The sequence below is a fragment of the Pezoporus flaviventris genome, unplaced genomic scaffold, assembly GCF_033815535.1.
Source record: "Pezoporus flaviventris isolate CSIRO_AGI_PZ_B2104156 unplaced genomic scaffold, CSIRO_AGI_Pfla_v1 ptg000063l, whole genome shotgun sequence".
NCBI lineage: Eukaryota > Metazoa > Chordata > Aves > Psittaciformes > Psittacidae > Pezoporus > Pezoporus flaviventris.
In genome coordinates this window covers 8,176,000-8,195,640 of record NW_026892611.1, presented here as the reverse complement: position 1 = coordinate 8,195,640, position 19,641 = coordinate 8,176,000, and the positions used below count along the sequence as shown (strand labels likewise).

Genomic DNA, 19,641 nt, shown 5'->3' with positions numbered 1-19,641 from the left:
CTCTTGGTAAGTCACGGAGGAAGAGCAGGGATCTTTTTTGCCTCTTATTTTTCTAGTTTGAATCTTAAATATAAGTCAAAGCGTATTTAGGAACTGAACTTCAGACCCACGTTGAGAGTACTCAGTCTTTGTGCGATCTATATATAAATTCCCAGTCTTAAACTTACCATTAAGTAACAGAACATAGGAATGGCTCTTAAATGTTGATACCACAGCAAGAAAAATCTCAGCTATTTCACCTAAATAAATGGAAACATTTTCCCTTAAGAAACAGTCAATGATACGTTCAGTAAATCATGGAACTAATCTTAATGCACACTTCCACGAACTACAACCATTCTTGAGGAGGAAGGATGATAAATGCCCTGTAAGGTCAAGTTTTTTCCTTCAAGTTCTGACCTTGGAAACATTCTCCTCCTTCAGACCTCCGCTCCCCAACCATCCCCTGCCCCAGTCACTCCCTCTGGCCAGCCTCCAAATGGGTCAAATGCCGAGAAGTTCAAGCAAAGGCAAGTACAACCCGAGGAGAACAAACTATTTGTTTGCATTGTTCCATACTTAGTGACAGGAGAAACTCAAAGGAGCATCCAATGCTTAGCAAGAGAGTTAATATTTGCTTACAAGTATGTCCCCTTGCAAGGCACAGGAACAGGAAAACTACCCCCTATTCTCCGCTTCCGCGATAGAGAATACAGCACCCTTGACATCACTGAAATCTAATACCTGTAAGTGATGTTGCTGCAAGAAAAAAGCATTCTTCATCTGTCAAGCACGTTTAACCAGAAAAATGCTTAAATAAAATAAATCTAAATTCCTAAGAGCAAGTGACTTCAGAGTAATTGGTTTCTTCATCTACTCGGACGTGCTCAGTTGAAGCAGATGCGTCTCCCTCTGGAAGACTTTAGGAGCTCTTGAATAATCACCCATACATTTTCGGGTTTATAAAAAGCCATTGGAGGTAAGTCTGTTGTACAAAACAGATTTAAGGATATTTTTGAAGCAAATGGAGACAGAGGCAGTAACTCAAAGCGTCCTGATAACGTGGTTTGAGGAAAATGCTTCAAATCAAACTTCTCTGCCTAATTACATGTGATGCACGACCATTACTTTTGCAGGTCAAGGGAATTCTTTTCCTATATTTCAGTACAAATGCTGTTGCACAGCTACACAGTTATCCATGAAATCCTACATCCCATAACCCCCAAAATAGGGATTCACTTTGTAAAAAGACCTTCTCAAGTCCTGCTACCTCAAAATAGATTCTACCAATCTGCAACCCAGCAGCCTGCTGCCCACCAACAGCCTTCACTGACACCTTTTCCCTGCAGAGAAAAGCAAAATTAGCTTGGTTTGGGGAAATAAACCGTAACTAAAGTCTTACTGACCCCAGGATGCCAGTTCCACCACCAAACTGACCCAGGGGGAATAATCACAATTATACTGCAGTACACGAACAGGAACACTTAAGCCTTTCTCTGGGGTACCTGCCCAAAGAAGTTGCTCCTAGCTTGGATTTGTTGCTCAACGCACTGAGCTAGAGCAAGAATCACTGCGAGCATTAATGCGTGCACAGCAAATAGCAGGGGAGATGCCATCTGCCAGAGACTCTGCCTTAGCTTCTTGTGGCTGATAAAAATGATTTTTTAAAGAAAATCCAATACTGTTTAATAACGACAGTGGTGAGAATGGGCAACAGAGGAAAACGGAAGTCAGTTTTATGAGAATCCTAGAAAAAAAGAACTGTGAGTTGTAATTCTTTTATTGTTCCCTCACTTCCAATAAAGTAAAAAGGCAGCAAGAGATCATACTATAGAGAAGCATGGCAGAAACACTGGTCGTTTTCCTACCAACAATAAGAATGTGTTAAATATGTATTAAATAATGACAACAAAATTATTGAGAACTCTTGAATAAGGGACCGCCAGGATAAGGTTAGATCTGATTTCACCTGCCTCCAAAAGGCTAATTTTTATATTACATTTTAAGACACGCAGATAAATTATAATTTTATATTTTAAAAAAATATTATTTTTCTGGAAAAAAAGTGTAATCATCATCATCATCATCATCATCACTTTCATTTAGCTTTAGAAATAACAAGCCCATGGAGTACGAATTATTATAAACATCATCTACCTTGCAAACAGAAACTCTTCAGAAAATGGCAATGTACCATATAACACTGAAAGGGAAGACATGGCGCCCAACCATCATTATCCTAAAGGAGAGGTGTTCATCTCGGTTCCAAACCAGCAAGATAAGCATACTTCTATGCTCTTAGAATCTGGATTTTTTCACAGAAGGAAATGATGGCTTAAATCAGTAAGGCGAGTCTCCAATGCCATTGTTTTAAATATAGGGAGAATCTTAAAAATATAAAAGTATTTGCATTTTTGTATTTTTAAGATGTATTCTCGTTATTATAAAAACTATTTTATAATAGAAGTATTAAAAATCTGGACTGGGATAGAATTCATTTTCTTCACAGTAGCAGTACGGGGCCATGCTCTGGATGTGTGCTGGAAGCTGTGTTACTGAAGAGGTGTTTTAGTTATGGCTGAGCATCTTCCTCACCTCTTTCCTGAAATAACTTTTAAGTTGGGAAATACATGAAAAGCTGGTATTTTTTAATTCCTTATCATGCACTACAAATTCCTTATCATTTACTACAAATTGTATTACCTGCATTTAGCTGTGTTATGCGAGCTAATGCTTACAATGAAATGTCATGTATGTTCCTCCATGCTCAGGCCTAGATATTAACATGATTCTTCTGTGCTGCTGGTGAAGGGGAAGGAGGAACATCCACACACTGTGTGCTCTCAGGCACACAGGGAAGTAAATTAATGAAAACAAGGGGAAGGTAAAAATAAAGGGAAGGAAAAAGGAAAAGAGATAAAAACAAAGAAAGGAGAAAACAAAGGGGGAAAGATAAGAAAAAAGGAGAAAAAGGGGAAAAAAGGGAAAAAAAAAAAAAGGAGAAAGCGGGGAGAAACAAGAGAAAGGAGAAGAACCACCCAGCTCTAGATGGCAGCAAATCAATATCCACCCCTATGAACAGAGACACCACAAGCATCAACTGTTTCCAAACAGGCTGTGTATTTTCAGTAGTGTTTCTAGGCATGCTCTTATTTTCAGGTTGTGACACAGGCAGGACCAAAGCTGAGTGAGCAAAGCCATCAGGACTCAAGCACAATTCACCACTGTCCACAGGATACTCCTCTCAGTCCAAGAACTCAACCAGCAGCCTGATTTTTAATTTCAAGCTTAATTTGATTCTCTTTTGCTGCAGAGACTGGATAATCCAATAGAATGATCCAGAAAGACCTGGAAACTCAGAATTGAAGAATTCCAAACGCTAAAAATCTGAGCCCTTGCACAGTAACTGTGTTCATTCCCTTTCCGGAGTTGTGACTTGCAATTATAATGTTATTCTTGTAAAAAGACCATGGACCTTAAAAATGCACATCACCCTAATATGCAATGTCATGAATAAAACTATTCCTTTTGTAACAAGATTCTACAGACACATCTTGCGTTATCTTTTGTGGTAGTGGTACTACAGAAACATAACTCAGCAGCATGGGGATGATGGTGGTAGCTCAGGTAGCAGTGAAAGCCAGGTTTTGTGTAGGCAGGTGAACATTGCTCATCAGAGATCAACCAAGGCAGCACAGGACTGATGATGTAGAATAATACAAACAATGTAAATACATTGAAAGCGGCCATACCAACTTCTATGACCACAGGGGCATGAGCTCATGGGAACAGCCACCACAGCAACGTCACTGCCATACTGCAGAACTTGTATTTCTTCGTAAGAAGTGTTTGGGGTCAGCAGGCAGCACATCCATCCAGTCACTGTCAAGATACGCTCTTCATATGCTCCTTTAATTTGTTTTCTGTCACATTCCAATAGTCCATTTTCCAGGGCATTTTAAAGCTACTTAGTTGAGAACATACTTAGGTTGTCTGTGCTTAAAGGCTCTCCCATGCCCCTCCATAACTCTGCCAATCCAATCTTTAAAATATAAATGCCAGTTTGAGCATTTAAAGGTAATCTTGACTTGTAAATCTCACCAACAGAGTACATCTGCAGCATAGAAACTGTAAAGGGCAACAACAGGGAGGAATCATCAGTTCAACTTACCGTCAGGAAAAACACAGTGACCAAAGAAACCAGCTCACAGGGTAAGCTCCTGTACCCAAATAGATGCTTTAATGCAAGGGCCTCGCATCTGCCTCAATTTTTATAGCTCATGCTCATATTAGAAATTCAGGATCGTCTTATTTCCCAAGAGCTGGTCCTTTCTCTTGTGCTCAGTTTCATGACCCACAGTTCAGGTGAGCCTGGCAATAACCAACATAGCTCAGCACCATCTAGTTTATATGGCTGAATCCTAAAGGAAAGCAATGGAGAGTCATAGGCTAAACAGGCTGAAGTACTGTTGTCTTCCCTTCCCATGAGTATTTAACAATTAGATATCACAGATTCACAAAGTCTAGGCTTATTCAGTTACTTGTTTTCAGGTGTTTTTCACTGTTGTTGTGGAACAGCTTAAAATAATATTGGAAATATTAGATAAGCTTTTCAATGTTTAAAACAGAAACAGGTAAGCAAAAAGCAGTTACTCAAGTGAATCTGGGTAGAAGCAAAGGCAAAGTTACCAGCATTGGGAAGTATCTTCACTTTGTGACAAAAATTTTGACCTGTGCCACTGAAATGATTTAGAGGGAAAAAGATTTCTCAGAGATGCTCATTCAAACATTTGCTTATGCACACCAGAATGACACGATGAATTAGACCAAGAAATTCAGAGGTTAAAATACCCCCAGAGCATCACAGTTAGTCACAGTAGCACAGGACTTATCACTATAAGAAAATAATCATCTGATGCAGGGTGGCAATTCACACGATCTATTTTGAGATGTCTTCCAAGTAGCAGTCATGTAAAATTGATGTTTCAAGTAATCTCCTGACCACACTCAGCCTTCCCACAGTAGCTGCTCAGGATGAAACATAGACTGAAAATACCCCAGGACACCTCTGTGCAGCAGGTGTGACGTGACCTCTTAAAAGGTGTGAGGAGGTAGAAAGTATTTTTGCAGTGACAGGAATTAAGAACCATTTCTAAAGGTTTCTGCATGTAACATCCACCACTGAAAGTTCTGCTCTCACAAGGTTCCCAAATATGAGATGCTTCTTCCCAGCGTCATCTGCCTGTATGCCAAGTCAGAAATAGTATTCTAACATTTTTAAACACCAAAAGCCCTGGAGTCATTCCCATAAACATGAAAATATTGTATTTCTTCTGCAGCAATGTGGTAATTTGCAAGGAAGGCAGAAATGACCCAAAAAGATTTGTCACTTTTTTTAAAGTAAGAAGAAATAAAATGATCTTCATTACTAATTTTCCTAATCCCTTTCTGCTACACAGCATGCTGCTTTCAAGCAGACACTATGGAAAGTCTAGAGGACATCCCAGACAGCAATGGATAGGAAAGTCAAGGTAATTGACGCTTCTGATTTACGGTGAGAGTGGCTACAGCAGAGGAAAAGAGATGCTGGATGAGGCTCAACCACTACTGCACTGACAGGGATAAATGCAGAAGGAAAAAGAAAATGGAGAGTGGACTCCCGAAACAACTTGTTACATTTAACAATTCCATCTTTGTGGGTTTGGGTTTTTTTTTTATACCGATAAAGCTGTTACTTCACTGTGGAAATCTGAATTCAGCTGTACATCGCGTTACTTATTTATCTGAGGAACGGTTTCTCCTGCAAGTCAAACTACAGAACTCACTGTTGTTCTTAAAAACAGCACATTTGATGTTTCAGTAACATAAATGTATCAGTTTGGAAATGCCAGTGGCTCACTAGGCCTTTCCTGTCCACCTCAAGGACAAAGCCTCCTCAGCACATCAGTTCAAAACTCCTCTTCCCCTGAAGTCCCTCCTGCTCTGACATTCCCTTTCATTTCTCTGGGTATGATCCTCCAGCATCATTCCCACTGTCCCAACAGGAAGCAAAGCAGCATCCCCTACTTGAGAAGGAGAATAAAGGTTAGAAGAGTTGCCTGCCACTTCTTTCCCAGGAAGGCACTTGGAAAGAGACGATATTTGTGTGTTGGTTATCTGGAATGGGCTGTGAAACCCAAGAACGTTCCTGGATGAACAGATTGCAGGCAATCATCAGGGGGGGAAAAAAAAAAAAAAAAATCACAAAACAAACAGCCCTACACACTACTACACATTCATCAGTTAACAACATGAGTTTATATGTGCTTTTGGTGCAACTGTGCATACATGTACACTGCCACACTGCACATGCTAACATGAGCATGGAAGAGCTTCCTACACCTAACAGTCACCCTTCTGGGGTGTCCTGTCACCTTTCACTCACTACCTGAGTGTGTGGAGTGGCTGACGAACTCAGCACTGACCTTGCTGCATCTCCAGTGAAGTCAACAGCATAACTTAATTTGATTTTTGATGGAAAAATGAGCATCTTTGAAGTTATGCCCTTGATACAGATTTATTTAGGCAGCAAAATGTCACTTTCTTCATCCAAGTGCTAAGGGAGTTTGGGTTAGTGAAGAGTAATTTTTTTTTTGCAATTCTCCAGGTTTTACACTATAGAAAATATAGAGCAAGCCTGCTGGAAGCTAATGTTCATGGTTCCTCTAAAAACATCAATTCATATCCATTATTTACAGAACGCAAAAGCTCCCTGATGAGAAAACCATCAAAGATAAGCAGGCTTAGGATGGTGGACTTGGCAATGCGTAGAAGAAAATCATGGAAACAAACTATTAAGGGAAAAAAACACACTTACACAGGCCCAATACCATATACTACTGCAATAAACTTGACAGACTGGAACAGCTTTCCTCCTTACCTCTGGAGTGTTCTTCTTGAACTCGCGACTTTGCTCAATAAGTTTTTTCCTCGACTGCTCACTTTCATCTTGCCGGTTTGCCAATATTGTTGCTGTGGCATCGAGCTCTCTCTGTCAAGAAAAACAGAACAACAACAAAAAGGGACTATGGTCAGAGCTCCGTTTCTCAGAGAAATAAAAACAAAAGCTCATACATCCATCACGGCATTTAGAACATCAAGATGGCTGGACTACTGGTTCAGAACAAAGCACCAGGCTTCCAGAAACTGGACCTCGTGAATAACATCAAATGAGGTTCTACAACCCCATCTTACAACCCAAATATCACCATTTTTCTCAAAATCATTTGTGTTTTTAACCACAACAGTATACAGGATAGCAGCAGTGGCATGCAATACACACCTCCTAATGAATTCCCAAATCTGGATTTTAAACCACATTCCAGCCAGTTTCATTTTCACCTGCTTGCTTTGTAAAGAAACTGAATTTTCCCTTTTTGAGTTACTCTGAAAAAATATTACGATTAACTCAAATATTTGTTAACCTTATACTTCAGCCTAGAGCAGTTATGCTTCAGTCACTCTTAATTTCAGGTGACACAGTGCAGAATTCTATACTGCCACTCCAATGCCCTGTTTCAACTTAAGTCTTTCTTTATTTGAACACAAAATTATCCTTTCTTACTATTGGAATTTGTGCCTCTAAAATTATTAGCAAGTCTCTGGTTCCTTCCCCAAAACTATCTTTTTTTTCATCATCTGATAATGCCAGATTATCTTCCAACAGCTTCTACTAGGCTGAAGTACGGGCTCAGCCTACAGAGGGATGCCCAGCTCCACCCAAGTGCATTATCCCCATCCCAGTTTCTTTACTCAGTGCTGTGCTTCCAAATGTCACCATTAATAGATTGAACGGGTCACTTCTCAGCCCATAAACCAACAATACTCCACGTCAGTTTATTCCTTTTCTGCAGTACTTCCACGTAACATGAAAAAAATAAAGGCAAAGCTCAGCTGTGTACCTCATTCCCCAGGTCGCTTGGAGTTATAACCAAGAATCTGTAACAGGAATTTGGCACTGTTTTCCTCCATTATTCATTTGAAAGGAGAAAAACCTGGCTATGCGAATGAAGCTCATGAAAAGGAAGAACAACACAAGGCAGGTCTCCTCTGCAGCTATCTTCATCACATCCCTCTGCCAACGTGCCTCTGACCCTGAGATTCTTCACCAGAAAACCTGCTGCACCACTGGCATTTGGTCATAACCCAATAACCTGTAACAGAACAGACTGAGAAGCCAAGCCTGGGACCTCCTGTGGGGTCTGATTCCAGATGCCCAACAGTCAATCAAGTCACTGACCAAGGCATCTCTTGCTACCACCACACAAAAAGACCATAGTAAAAGTAAAGCGGATTTGGTTACAACTGAATGGTTAGCATAAAAACTTCCTGTAGGTCGGATCATACATATTTCCCAGTGGAAATGGGCAGCCACTATGGGGAAGCAAAATGGGACAACCAAAGATTTGCCTCTTCCTATGTGTGCAGAGGTGTTAGAAATAGCAGCAGGTAACACAGGAAAAAAAAAGCCTTCTGCAGTTTCCAACTCAAAAGGATCAATATTTTCCCCCTCTTTAGGTTTATTACCATGAAACTAAGAGGTTTTTTAATTTATTTATTTTAATATATGGACCGTGTTATCTTAATCCTTGGAAATAAGCTCAATATGACAAATGGATTTGAAGCTAGGCAGTACACTGGAGCCAGTGACCTAAATATTGTCACTGTAATGCTTAAAAAACCCCCTACTTCTGACTTGGAGTTAAAAAACAGGGCAATATGTCCACCAGATCTTGGTTTGGAATTCTGTAACATATGTGAAATCTATTGCAGAAAAGTGGGAAATACTTAACAGTTGGATAAACCACATTTGAAATTCATCCCAGCTAAGTTTATGCAAGAAAAAAGAGCAACAGAAACCAATGTGGTTAAGCAGTACTATAAAGAGCAATATAACGGCTAAGCAGAAGGCTTTTAAAAAATATAAACAATCTGGTACGGCCAGCAACTTGGAAAACTATATTTAAAAAGGAAGCACGCATTTAAAGCAAAGCAAAGCAAACACAAATCATGAAGTAAGGAGGAATTTCAGGAGACCAAAGAATCGAACGCTTTCTTTTACAGTACAGGGTGCTAGCGAGCAACTTTACAAGTGGAAAAATCGACTTTTAAAGACCTACACTTCCACATTTAAAGACAAGAAAGAAGTACCTGAAGAGGGCCCATAGGGATGCTGGGGAGGGACTCATCATTAGGGACTGTAGTGATAGGACAAGGGGAAACGGGTTAAAACTTAAACAGGGGAAGTTTAGATTGGATATAAGGAGGAAATTCTTTCCTGTTGGGGTGGTGAGGCACTGGAATGGGTTGCCCAGGGAGGCTGTGAATGCGGCATCCCTGGCAGTGCTCAAGACCAGGTTGGACAAGGCCTTGGGTGAGACAGTTTAGTGTGAGGTGTCCCTGCCCATGGCAGGGGGGCTGGAACTGGATGACCTTAAGGTCCTTTCCAACCCTAACTATTCTATGATTCTATGATTCTAAGAACTGACTGAAAATAAATCCTGTTTCATACTAGCATATATTTCATGCTATTATGAAGAGCAGAGGCAAGTAGCAAGTGACGAATAACCATTTTGCCCCCACTGCTCGATGGATACTAGTGCCACAACACATTTACTACAGGCACCTTCCCATTGCTTTCAGAATTCCAGCTGGGACAGGTCTAATAATTTCTTACTGTGTAAAACTTCCTTATGTGACATCTCGGGTACAGGCATCACCAAGGCATACAACTACACTGAACTCTTTGGCACTGGGGGCTGAAGCCCACAGGCTCAAGATCGTGCCTTAGCATTTATGAACAACTGATACAGTAAGTTGAATTCCAGCTGAGGAACTGCAGACATTCAGCCCCATATACAAGATCTGATGTAAACTGAGACGCTAAAATCCTCAAGCTACGTTGTGGTTAATAAGCCCCAAATCAAAACTATATGGAAAATTTTCTTCCTCACTTCATCTCAACCATTTTCAGTGCAAGTTCCTCTTACTTAAGCCTTCTTTTACATAAACAGATACAGGATTACAACCCACAGGCATTAATGGCAGATTTTTCAGACTTTTTGAGACTTAATCTCATGAGATATCCCAATTTCTGTAAAAATGTAATGTGGCCAACGCATCATTTCTGCAAGCAAGCACGTATTAAAGAGTAAATACCATTAGTTTTGAGGTTTCAAACCTGAGTACACTCAAAGGTACACCCACTTCCCAAGTCTTGCAACCACTCTCTAAGGAGATCTTGAGTAAAAGATGTAATGCTATACAGAGAGAAGCGTAGTAGAGAATCCTTTAGGGTGTAACAAAAATAGGAGACCATGTCCCAGTATCATTCCCCACACCTTTAAAATCAAAAAGACCCCACTGAAAAGCAAACGGAAGCCAGGGCTCAAAGGCACTGCAGTGCTGACCCAACTACAGAGAGGATTCAAAGCCTGGAAGCTTTAGTTCCACTGATGCAACAGAAGCTAATAAACTTTCTGGCCAAAAATAGCCACTATTCAATCGCCCCTGCAAAAGTGAGTCACTACTTGGAGGACATTTTGAGAGAGAACAAGCAGGAGGATTATCTTGCCCCTTGCCCCAAAGTCCCATCGATTTTGGGCAGACACCATTCACTGCTTAAGCCACAGATAACTAAAGAACTCTCTCCAGGGTTTCTGCTTTGACCCATTCCAACAAAGTTATTGAGAGTGGGAGGGAGGCAATGGGAAGAGAGGAGAAAAGAAGGGCTTACGCTCTGAAGTGCAGGAGTCATTAAAAGCAATCCTTAGAAAACAAACATTAAAAGGTTTCTTTCACGTAGCATATATATAAAAATATCTAACACTAGGAGGGTCGATCTGCTATGCACCATCAACTTGAACCGCATTTGGCTTCCTTTAATGCCAGTATTTCCAGTCTCTTTCAGGCTCCCCAGGAGCCATCCCTGTTCCTCTCGCTCCTGTCACCCCATGCCACAGCTGTGCAGGGAGCCGCAATGGGAATCCCAGCCTCCTGCGAAAAACATATCTCACCTTTCCCCTCTTAAATCCTGTTGCACTGAATCAGTTCCCTGCTCAGCCCTCCTCTGTGGCTACACAGTGTTGTACCATTACAAAAGGGAGGTGGGAAACCCAGCTGGAGCGAGGGGAACGGATGGAATCCTCCTTTTTGGCATCACCCTGCTATTAGGCTGACCTCAAGTAACTCCAAAACTCCAGCCTCCTTTCAGGCAGGTTCCAAGGTTGTTTTCCTTCACGGCTGACATGTCTTCCCCTACAAGATGCATACCTTGATAATCCCCTAGCCAGCAGGTCTGCACCGCTGACAACGGACTGGTTTAGCACACTGAAGCTCTCCTTCCCTTTTTGTAACAGGAAGCACCAGCCCAGCCCTTTCTGCCACCAGAGCTCTCCAAGAACTACTCACTTGGGAAAATGATTCTAGACAGAAACTGCGCTTTCTTGGACGTTGATGAAGTCTCTGTTCCTCCATCCTAACAGTGGAAGGAAACTACACCGGTATTTCAGGACACAGGAAACCAAAACACTTCAGCATCCCAATCCCCCCAAAAGCTGCCCTAACATAATATATCCTAACTAGTAGTCTCTGCTTAGACCCAGCACTCTTATGTTTCACATGGGAAAGTTATACAAAGCTTTAATAATCATCCACAAGTGATGTAACCATACCCCAAAATTTGGTTAGTCTCCCATTTTACAATGGTTAACCCTTGCTTACACTGGAGCAAGAAACACGTATCATATCTTTATGACACACCGATTTTTTTCTGGTAGACTCCTACTCCTGGACACAATACCCAGGCTAAGCCTTGACAGCCTTAAGCATGGCTGCAGATGTTAACAGCATGTTTTCACCATAAACCTCAATTTACTTATTACAAGGATTGACACAAATTACAACTGCATGTAGATCAGGAGTCTTTTACCAGTAAATGTAGTAACCATTTCCCCTGAACTGCTGCTTCTGTGTTTTTAAGGTATTTCCCTTTATCATCATTTCAGTCAGTTACTCAGTCTACATGCTAATGTGCAACTGAAAGCTTTCAATAGTCTCGGTTTTGTTTTCAGCCTCTCAGGACTGCATTGTTGGGTCTACCAAAGCTAATGAATCAGTTCCATTATAGAACAATTTCCTGGTGCACTGATGACACCAACGTGTTAGTGTTGGGCACAACTCTGTATCCACACAGCCTACCTGTTTCGAGGGAATTCTGCACTTCCCTGATACATTAGGCAATGCACCCTTCCATCTTTAACACCCCACAGTTCTCACCTGTGCAGAAGCCTATGTGCTGATCACACAAGTACTGCAGAAATGGCAAACTGCTTTGTGAGCTTGATGCGTTTGGGAAAACAAACAGGCACTGTGCTCCCCTGGTAAAGCTCTGCATTCCCACCACAAAGCAGACACTGGGAATTTCTTTTTGACTGTAAAAAGCCAGCCCCAGTTCCAATCAGAAGGCGCTCAGAAAGATAAAACGTTGTAAGAATGCAACCATGGAAGAAATTTCCTTCCTGTAAAATGAGCCTGTCTCTGCCTCGCTGTAAAGCCCCTTTTTAACACAAGTGAAAGGGATGATGATAAGTTCAAGGAGAGCTCAACACCTCATGAGCACCATCCCCTGCCTTACCCATCCGCAGAAAATGATGAACAAACAACAACGCAAAGACCAGAATTCCTGTATTTTACACCTCTGGAAATAAAAAATCCCAAAACCTGTAAGCATTAAACAAAACCCATTTCTCAAGAAGCATTTTGCCATTTGGCAAACCAATGCAGCAACCTTTCACACACAGAATTAGCTAGGAAATTTCAACAAACACGTTTTATTTCCGCATACTGAAGTAATTTGACTCTTGAGTAAGTTCTGAAACAGGCTTTAACTGGAACAAATTCTGACCTCTGTGCAGTGCTTCTGGACAGAGTCAACGTGTGTGGTGGCCACTGCAAAGAGTGAACAAAACCGGAGGTGCTGATGTGGTTGTCAATAAGATACCTTAACTAAGGGGCTCTTAGAGAAACAAAAGGGAAACATTAAAACACAAAGCCTGTTGTGGCTTTGTCTGCTCACAATAACATCAGCCAATACCACAAACGTAGGGAAAGCCTATCAAGAAATCTCACAAGAGAGGAAAGCTAGTGTTGGCTTTTCAAAAGGAGCTCCTATCAGCACAAACCAGCTGCATTAATATCTACACCAGCAACAGATGCACTCTGAGGAGAAAAGATTGCCAGTGCCACAGCCAACACAATTATGCCTGTCTGTTCTTCTGCACCTTGAAAATGCAAAGAATGGGAGACTGTCCAGAGCTACAAAGACCTTAATGCCAAAGGTCTGCATTTAACAAGCTTTTCCTCTCACTCAGGGGAACAATGAAACATCGCCCATTCGTTCCAAAAGGGGGTTTTCATCTTCCAGCATTATCTACTCTCTCTCCCCACTCTCAGGACTGAAGAGCACACCACCCTTCACAAGCTCCAGGTCCAACCAGCAGTGCCCTGGCTGGCTCTCCACCGTGCTGATGTGCTCTGACTTCCCTGCAGAAACCACGTTCAGGTTTCACTCCCAGCGTCCTCAACCCTAACCCTAACGCTTCTCGCCTCCACCTTGCATTCCTTAGCCTCTGCACCAGACTGTTAGTCATCCCTGTTCCCACCAGGTCTACTCTGTCCTCACTGCAGTAAGCATTCGCCTCAAGTGCTGGACAGGCTAAAAAGCAGCCACATCTCTAAGGCTGCTCCTCTCCAAGCTTTCCTTAAAGGTCCTCTCATGCAGATTCTCTACTACCAACACGGTCCTTACGGTGCTGTGACACCACCAGCTTCCATTCCCTCACCTAAAGGCCTCATAGTTTGGTTTTCACACCTGGCACATACACACTGACAGCAAAGCTACTGCATCAGTTACTTAACACTGCTGGGGTTTGTATTTCAGTTATGACACTTTCAAAGGACATAAATCTCTTAAAAAGTGTTTGCTGGGGAGAAGGCTCCCTTATTTCAGGAAGCACAGCACGTCCACAACAAGGCTGCTGCAGCTCCCACCCCGGCGGGGTTCTGCTCACAGCTCCACTGACTTCCCACACATTAATTTTCACACTCTTCCACTTAAAAGCAAGAGTTCAAACTAGTTGCTTCAATAGCTACCACAGAAAAGGCCAAAAAGTAATGAATTCATTTAAACACTGCTGCAGTGAGGCTTCCCAGAAGGGAGCATTTCAGGCAGATAGCAAGTGTACAGCGAGAAGCAGCAAGTGTTGCTCTGACTTGGAGCAATCTGCTCACCCATCGTCTCCCAGCCACATTACAAGCGTGGAAACTCCTGCTTCCCTGCCCTATGCAGCTGATGGCTTTCTACATGATAAAATCAAGTTAGCTAATCACATACACGCTGGTTAATTACTTGAAAGAAAAATAAATGCCTCAGTTTAACATTTGTGACTTTTGCAGCAGCTACAGGGCAGCGGGGAACCAAACTACATTTTCTTCTGCCAAGTAATATCAATTATGGGAAACCAAAGGAAACCCACTGTTGCTTGCAAAGACTCTGCCTAGGCAAGACACAAAGTAAAATACATCTGCTTGACCTATCTCGTTAGCTGATCAGAAGCTGACCGAGATGCAGCGCCAGCAGCCATACTCACCATAGCTCTTACCACATAAAGCAGAAAAATTAGCCCCTAAGTGGCAACCAAGAACACAATAACCACACCATCAAGATCACAGCCTGTTGGGTCCCTCTCAGCTCTCCTCTGCTTTCACTGTGGCAGGAGATGTCTACTCCCTTCCCCTTCTCAGCCCTCCCAACAGCGACTGGAGTAGCTGCGCATGGGAAGGACAACGAGGAGAAAACAATGGTCTAAATCACATTTGTGACACCAACAAAGCCTTAGGTTTTAACAAGGAGATGCACAGCAACCATGTCCTGTAACACACGTTTTTGTAGACAATTTTAAGTAGAGCTTTGGCCCTTAAATAAAACAGCAAAAAAGGCAATTAACTAATGAGTAATTACAAACGACTTAATGCACTATTCTTATCCTTTGTTTCAAAGCATTACTGCAGCAGCCATGGTGTTCAGGTGGAAAGGGATTATACTGCCATTTTGTAACTGAACACCGCCACTAACTTCAGCTAATGCCTTACTACCAAGTAAGATCAGATTCATGAGTTACATTAAATAATCCTTTTGACCACAGATCAAAGTAAAATGGAGTCTTAAAAGAGTGGTTTAAATAACAAAAAGTTCGACCCTTTAACATGAGCTCTGTTACATCATTTAAAGTATTTAGTTACCCCCCTTTTCAGCCTCAGCTTTGCTAGTAAATGAAGCATATCCGGGCTTTAAACAAGATACACAGTCTAACACAGACCAGGATTTATAACTTGCTATGCATGTTACCACAAATAAATCAATAATACATATACACGCCCAGTCTTGTTTCAGTGTGAGTTCTGGGAACTTACTGCTTAAGAAACGAATAAACTCAAGCTTTTGTGATGTGTTTTTATTCTGAATGAAAACAAACTCGTTGCTCGCGTGTTCTTTCACTTCAACCAACCCCTAACTACAGTGCCACTTAGAACAAAACTTCACAGTTATTCTTCCTCTGACAACACACATTATTCAGTTCATTTTTAGGGGTTTTTAAACATGGTTAACCATTACAGACAGACCCAGTGCCCACCCTGAAGCCCATCACAACTACCACTCATTAATCCTTCACAGTCTCCAAACGCAATCACCAATCTGAAAGCCACTCAAGCCATTTGCTAACGTTTGAACATGAAATATTTACCAACAAAAGTAGACATACATACTGAAAAAGCAACCTAAAAATACTTTTAAACCCACATTCCAACTAAGTCATTCCTAGAGGGACAGGAAAAAAATTACTGTGGACTTTAACACAACACCTCCTATTCCCTTTCCATGTTTGTTGGATGTTGCAGAAGTGGTACAATAGGTGGATAATCTATCTAACCATGACAAATGTGGTTTGGAAAGATGGGGCTAGTCTTAATGTGGAATTTCTTGTTGTTATTAGCTTAAAATCCTGACCAAGGCGCATGTGCACCAGGGAAATCCTACAAAATACATCTTGAAAGTGTTGTCCAGTGACACCCCTCTAGCAGGCTTCCCCTTCCCTTTTTACTGCTGATCAAGGGGCACATTCAGATGTACCTGTTCCACCATGAAGCTGCGCAGCCGAGGGGCATCACGCACAGGACAGAGACCACAGCCTTTGACAGGGGAGGCTGGATGAGGAACTTGCATTAAGGAATAAAGTAATAACAAAAACAAGATCAGAAGAAATCTGCTGGCAAATGGAACTGTTGTTTGATAAACAATTTAAGCAGGAAGAGTATTTGGCAGAGTGTTTTCAGAGAACGGTCCTTGACTCCTGACTAACATGCTTCCTCCCTTGGTCTGAGTTTGTTGACTTTCTGGGCATGCTGTAAGGTTTATGCATTTTCCCATGATGGGAAAAATACAGCTTTCCTGAGAATTGCCTGTGAATGCAATTGGGGGATGTTTTCTGAAAAGTTATAGATATAAATAGGAAACAAGAAAGCAACATCCTCTTTATTTAGGTTTTTGCTACTATTAACATCCCATTTAGGCCTCTTTCAGATCTAAATCCCAAATACTGGCTCAGCTTGGCATGGCAACACACAACAGTATAAAAGTATGTCTGGTCTAATACCAAGGGCAAGCGTGACATATTTTGGACACTTGAAGAGAAGGGCAGATTTTGAAGCCTTTTAGAAAGTTTTTATAGGTTTCAGTATTTTACCTGGACAATGTTGAGCCTAAGTACCACACCGAACTGAAATCAGGATGCAGAGGAATGAAAGATGCCTTTTCTAGCTAGGTGATTCCCAACAACATACTGCGGTACTTAGTTAAGCTCATTTTCTGTGACATGAAAAGGAAAATAGCAGAATTGACTCATGAAGTAAAATTAGCTGATGTACAGTCACAAGGAGGCTGGCTTGGAGGTGACACCACGCAGAGCGGCACAGAACAAAAAATAACATGCTTCATGTCAGTCATGTTGCAAGCTAGTTTAGAACCAGAAATACTATTGTACAGTGTTCCTAACATGGATCCTTTTGTTTAAATCAGCATTTCTAGTAGCACACCCAGAACTGTATAGCAGGAATTATCATAAAGGCTTTCTAAAAATCATGCATTAACAAAGGAATACATGAAGTATTTTAAATACTGCATTTAGAAGCAGCAGAGGCAGCAAACTCCAGCCAGCCAACATCTACTCACTCCATGAACACAGACAGCCAAGGTAGAAAGTCCAGCCAAAACCCCTTTTTAACCATAAAAACCTTTGGTAGTAATTTAGAGAATTCCCCCACTGTTCAAAGTGACAAATCACACTAACATGAAAACAACAGCTTTAGCTGCAGTGGTACTGTCAACCTTGCTATGATACACTGTCACTAAAAAGCCCTTAATTTTGGCTATCAAACACAATTTCAATTTCCTGCACTTCAGGGCAGTAAAAACAATTCTGTGCAGACCCTGTGTTTATCATCCCTCAGTAAAGAATGCAGCTGTCTCAATCAATGCTGATTGTCTGTTAATTAGTTCAGTTTTACAAGCTGATGGAACACAATACTCCATTCCCCATACACAGAAAGAAACTCCACGCAGGCAGTTATCTAAGACACAGTAATGTCTGCTTCCTGGCCGTCTGGGGAGGTAGATGGTACAACCAGGCACCAAGGGATCTCCTTACCAAGAGATCGCTTACATTTGTACCTCTTCAGGGCACTCTGTCATACAGGGATTTTCTGTCCATGTATGTGCACACTTACATGTCTCCTATATGAAAACCGAAATAAAGAGCAACACTTTCCAACAGAGCGGGACCATCTCCCCTCTTTTTTGCTATGGCTGAAAGCAAGTCCAAAGTCATTCCAGTCCTTTAGGAAGGAAAGTCAGGTCCTCGTGAACAATTTCCTACCTCTATTATGTATTTAATGAGCATCACATTTCTAAACCAAAACCAGCACTCAGATCTGTAACCCAAAGCAGGTAGCTGAAGGTTTTCAGTGAACAGTGTGAAGCTGCTATCACCATTCTCCATCCCCATGCGCTTTTCAGACAAACCACAAATAAACAGCTGGATTACCTCTGAGCTACTCTCGAGATTCACTGCCTCTAGTATCTCATCCTTTATCTACACACTCTCGAAGTGCAGCCAAATTTTAGCTGTCATATATGCAGACGAGAGCATTGGACACCCTTGTTCATATGCCAGAAAGCACTTCTGCTGAGAAAACCCATGAAATACTATGAAGCCCTAAGCCTGACAATACGAAAGCTTAATCCAAAAATGCCTCTTTTGAGATGACACAACATGGTACACATGATATCAACAACAGAAGTTTCACTTTGAGACTGGCCTTCTTTTCCTCTCAGTTTAGATCCTTCATGAAAAAAAAGAAGAGAAAAAAGTTATCATTCAAGAACATCTATATATTTAAGAGAAACACATTTCTGGTAGGAACTGAATATGCAGCTACTAAGTTTACTGCAGAAGAAGAAAGTGGACAAATATGAAGCCCAACAAAACCATGGAATTATCAGACCACCAGAGCTGGGGTCTGACAGCCTATCTGGCTGGTAAGTAAGAAAGGATAATCTAAATGCAACAAGAACTCTTCTACACAAGGACATCTATCCGCTTCAACAGCATCATCACAGAGAGCCTAATTTCAGTATTTCGGTATACAAAACATTCAGCTGAAGCTTGGTTATTTTTTCAGCTACTGCTTTTCACCTAATTTCAGCTAAATCCTATTTCTATAACCCTAGAAGCAAAGGTCAAGCCCTGCTAAACCCACCACAGGCTTAAATTGCTTTCCTGTCTCTCCACTTCTTTCACATCACTCAGGAAAAAGACATTAGGATGTGATCCTGCCTTCCCACAGTTCTTGTGGAGACCAGAATAAAAGCGGAGGAGGAAGGGTTTTGTTGCTTATTGGATGTTTCTCCTTTATCCTGATACTTCTTTGGGTTTTTCTGTTGTTGGTCCCATTCCGCAAGCTTTCTTACCCACCCAGTCTGGAGGACAACTCGTTGGCTTCACCAGTGAAACAACAAACAAGCCACCCTTGCTAAACATGCTGCACCAAGTGCTACATTTACTAACGCGGACTTGACCCTTACTGCTACAACACTCAAACACTTCCTTGGCTTTCATGTGCCAGGGCAGACAGTTAAACCCTGGGAAGTTTCACCAAAGTTCCTCCTTGAAATGGTGCCATTCGCTTGGCTGCCTGATGTTGCAACATCCCCGTGGCATCCTTTCCCACATGGGGATGAGGCAGAGGTGAAGCACGGTGGGAGAAAACCCTGCTGCAACCAGAGGCAGGGCTTCAGGCTCCGGTGCAACCCATCCCAACATTCATGGTAACATCAGATTCTGTTAGAAGAGGATCATGTGGAAAGGGATTGCACACTACTGTTTGAGGACCACTGCAAATTAAGCATTATCAGTAAGTCCTCAGCATTATTTCCCACAACATCTCTGGTTATTTTAGCTACATGACAATAAATCAATCTTTAATTTTTGTGCTTCATGCGCAGCAATA

The 19,641-nt window shown here is 41.7% G+C and overlaps 1 protein-coding gene across 9 annotated transcripts in view; it reads right to left on the bottom strand.

The window, feature by feature from the left end:
• Positions 1-19,641, bottom strand: part of CUX1 (cut like homeobox 1) — a 269,185-nt gene that overhangs the window by 211,482 nt on the left and 38,062 nt on the right. For all 9 annotated transcript variants that reach the window (XM_061470433.1, XM_061470425.1, XM_061470426.1 and 6 more), the window contains exon 2: positions 6,899-7,009. In XM_061470433.1, the coding sequence (XP_061326417.1) occupies positions 6,899-7,009 (111 nt within the window). The remainder of the gene's footprint in view (positions 1-6,898; positions 7,010-19,641) is intronic.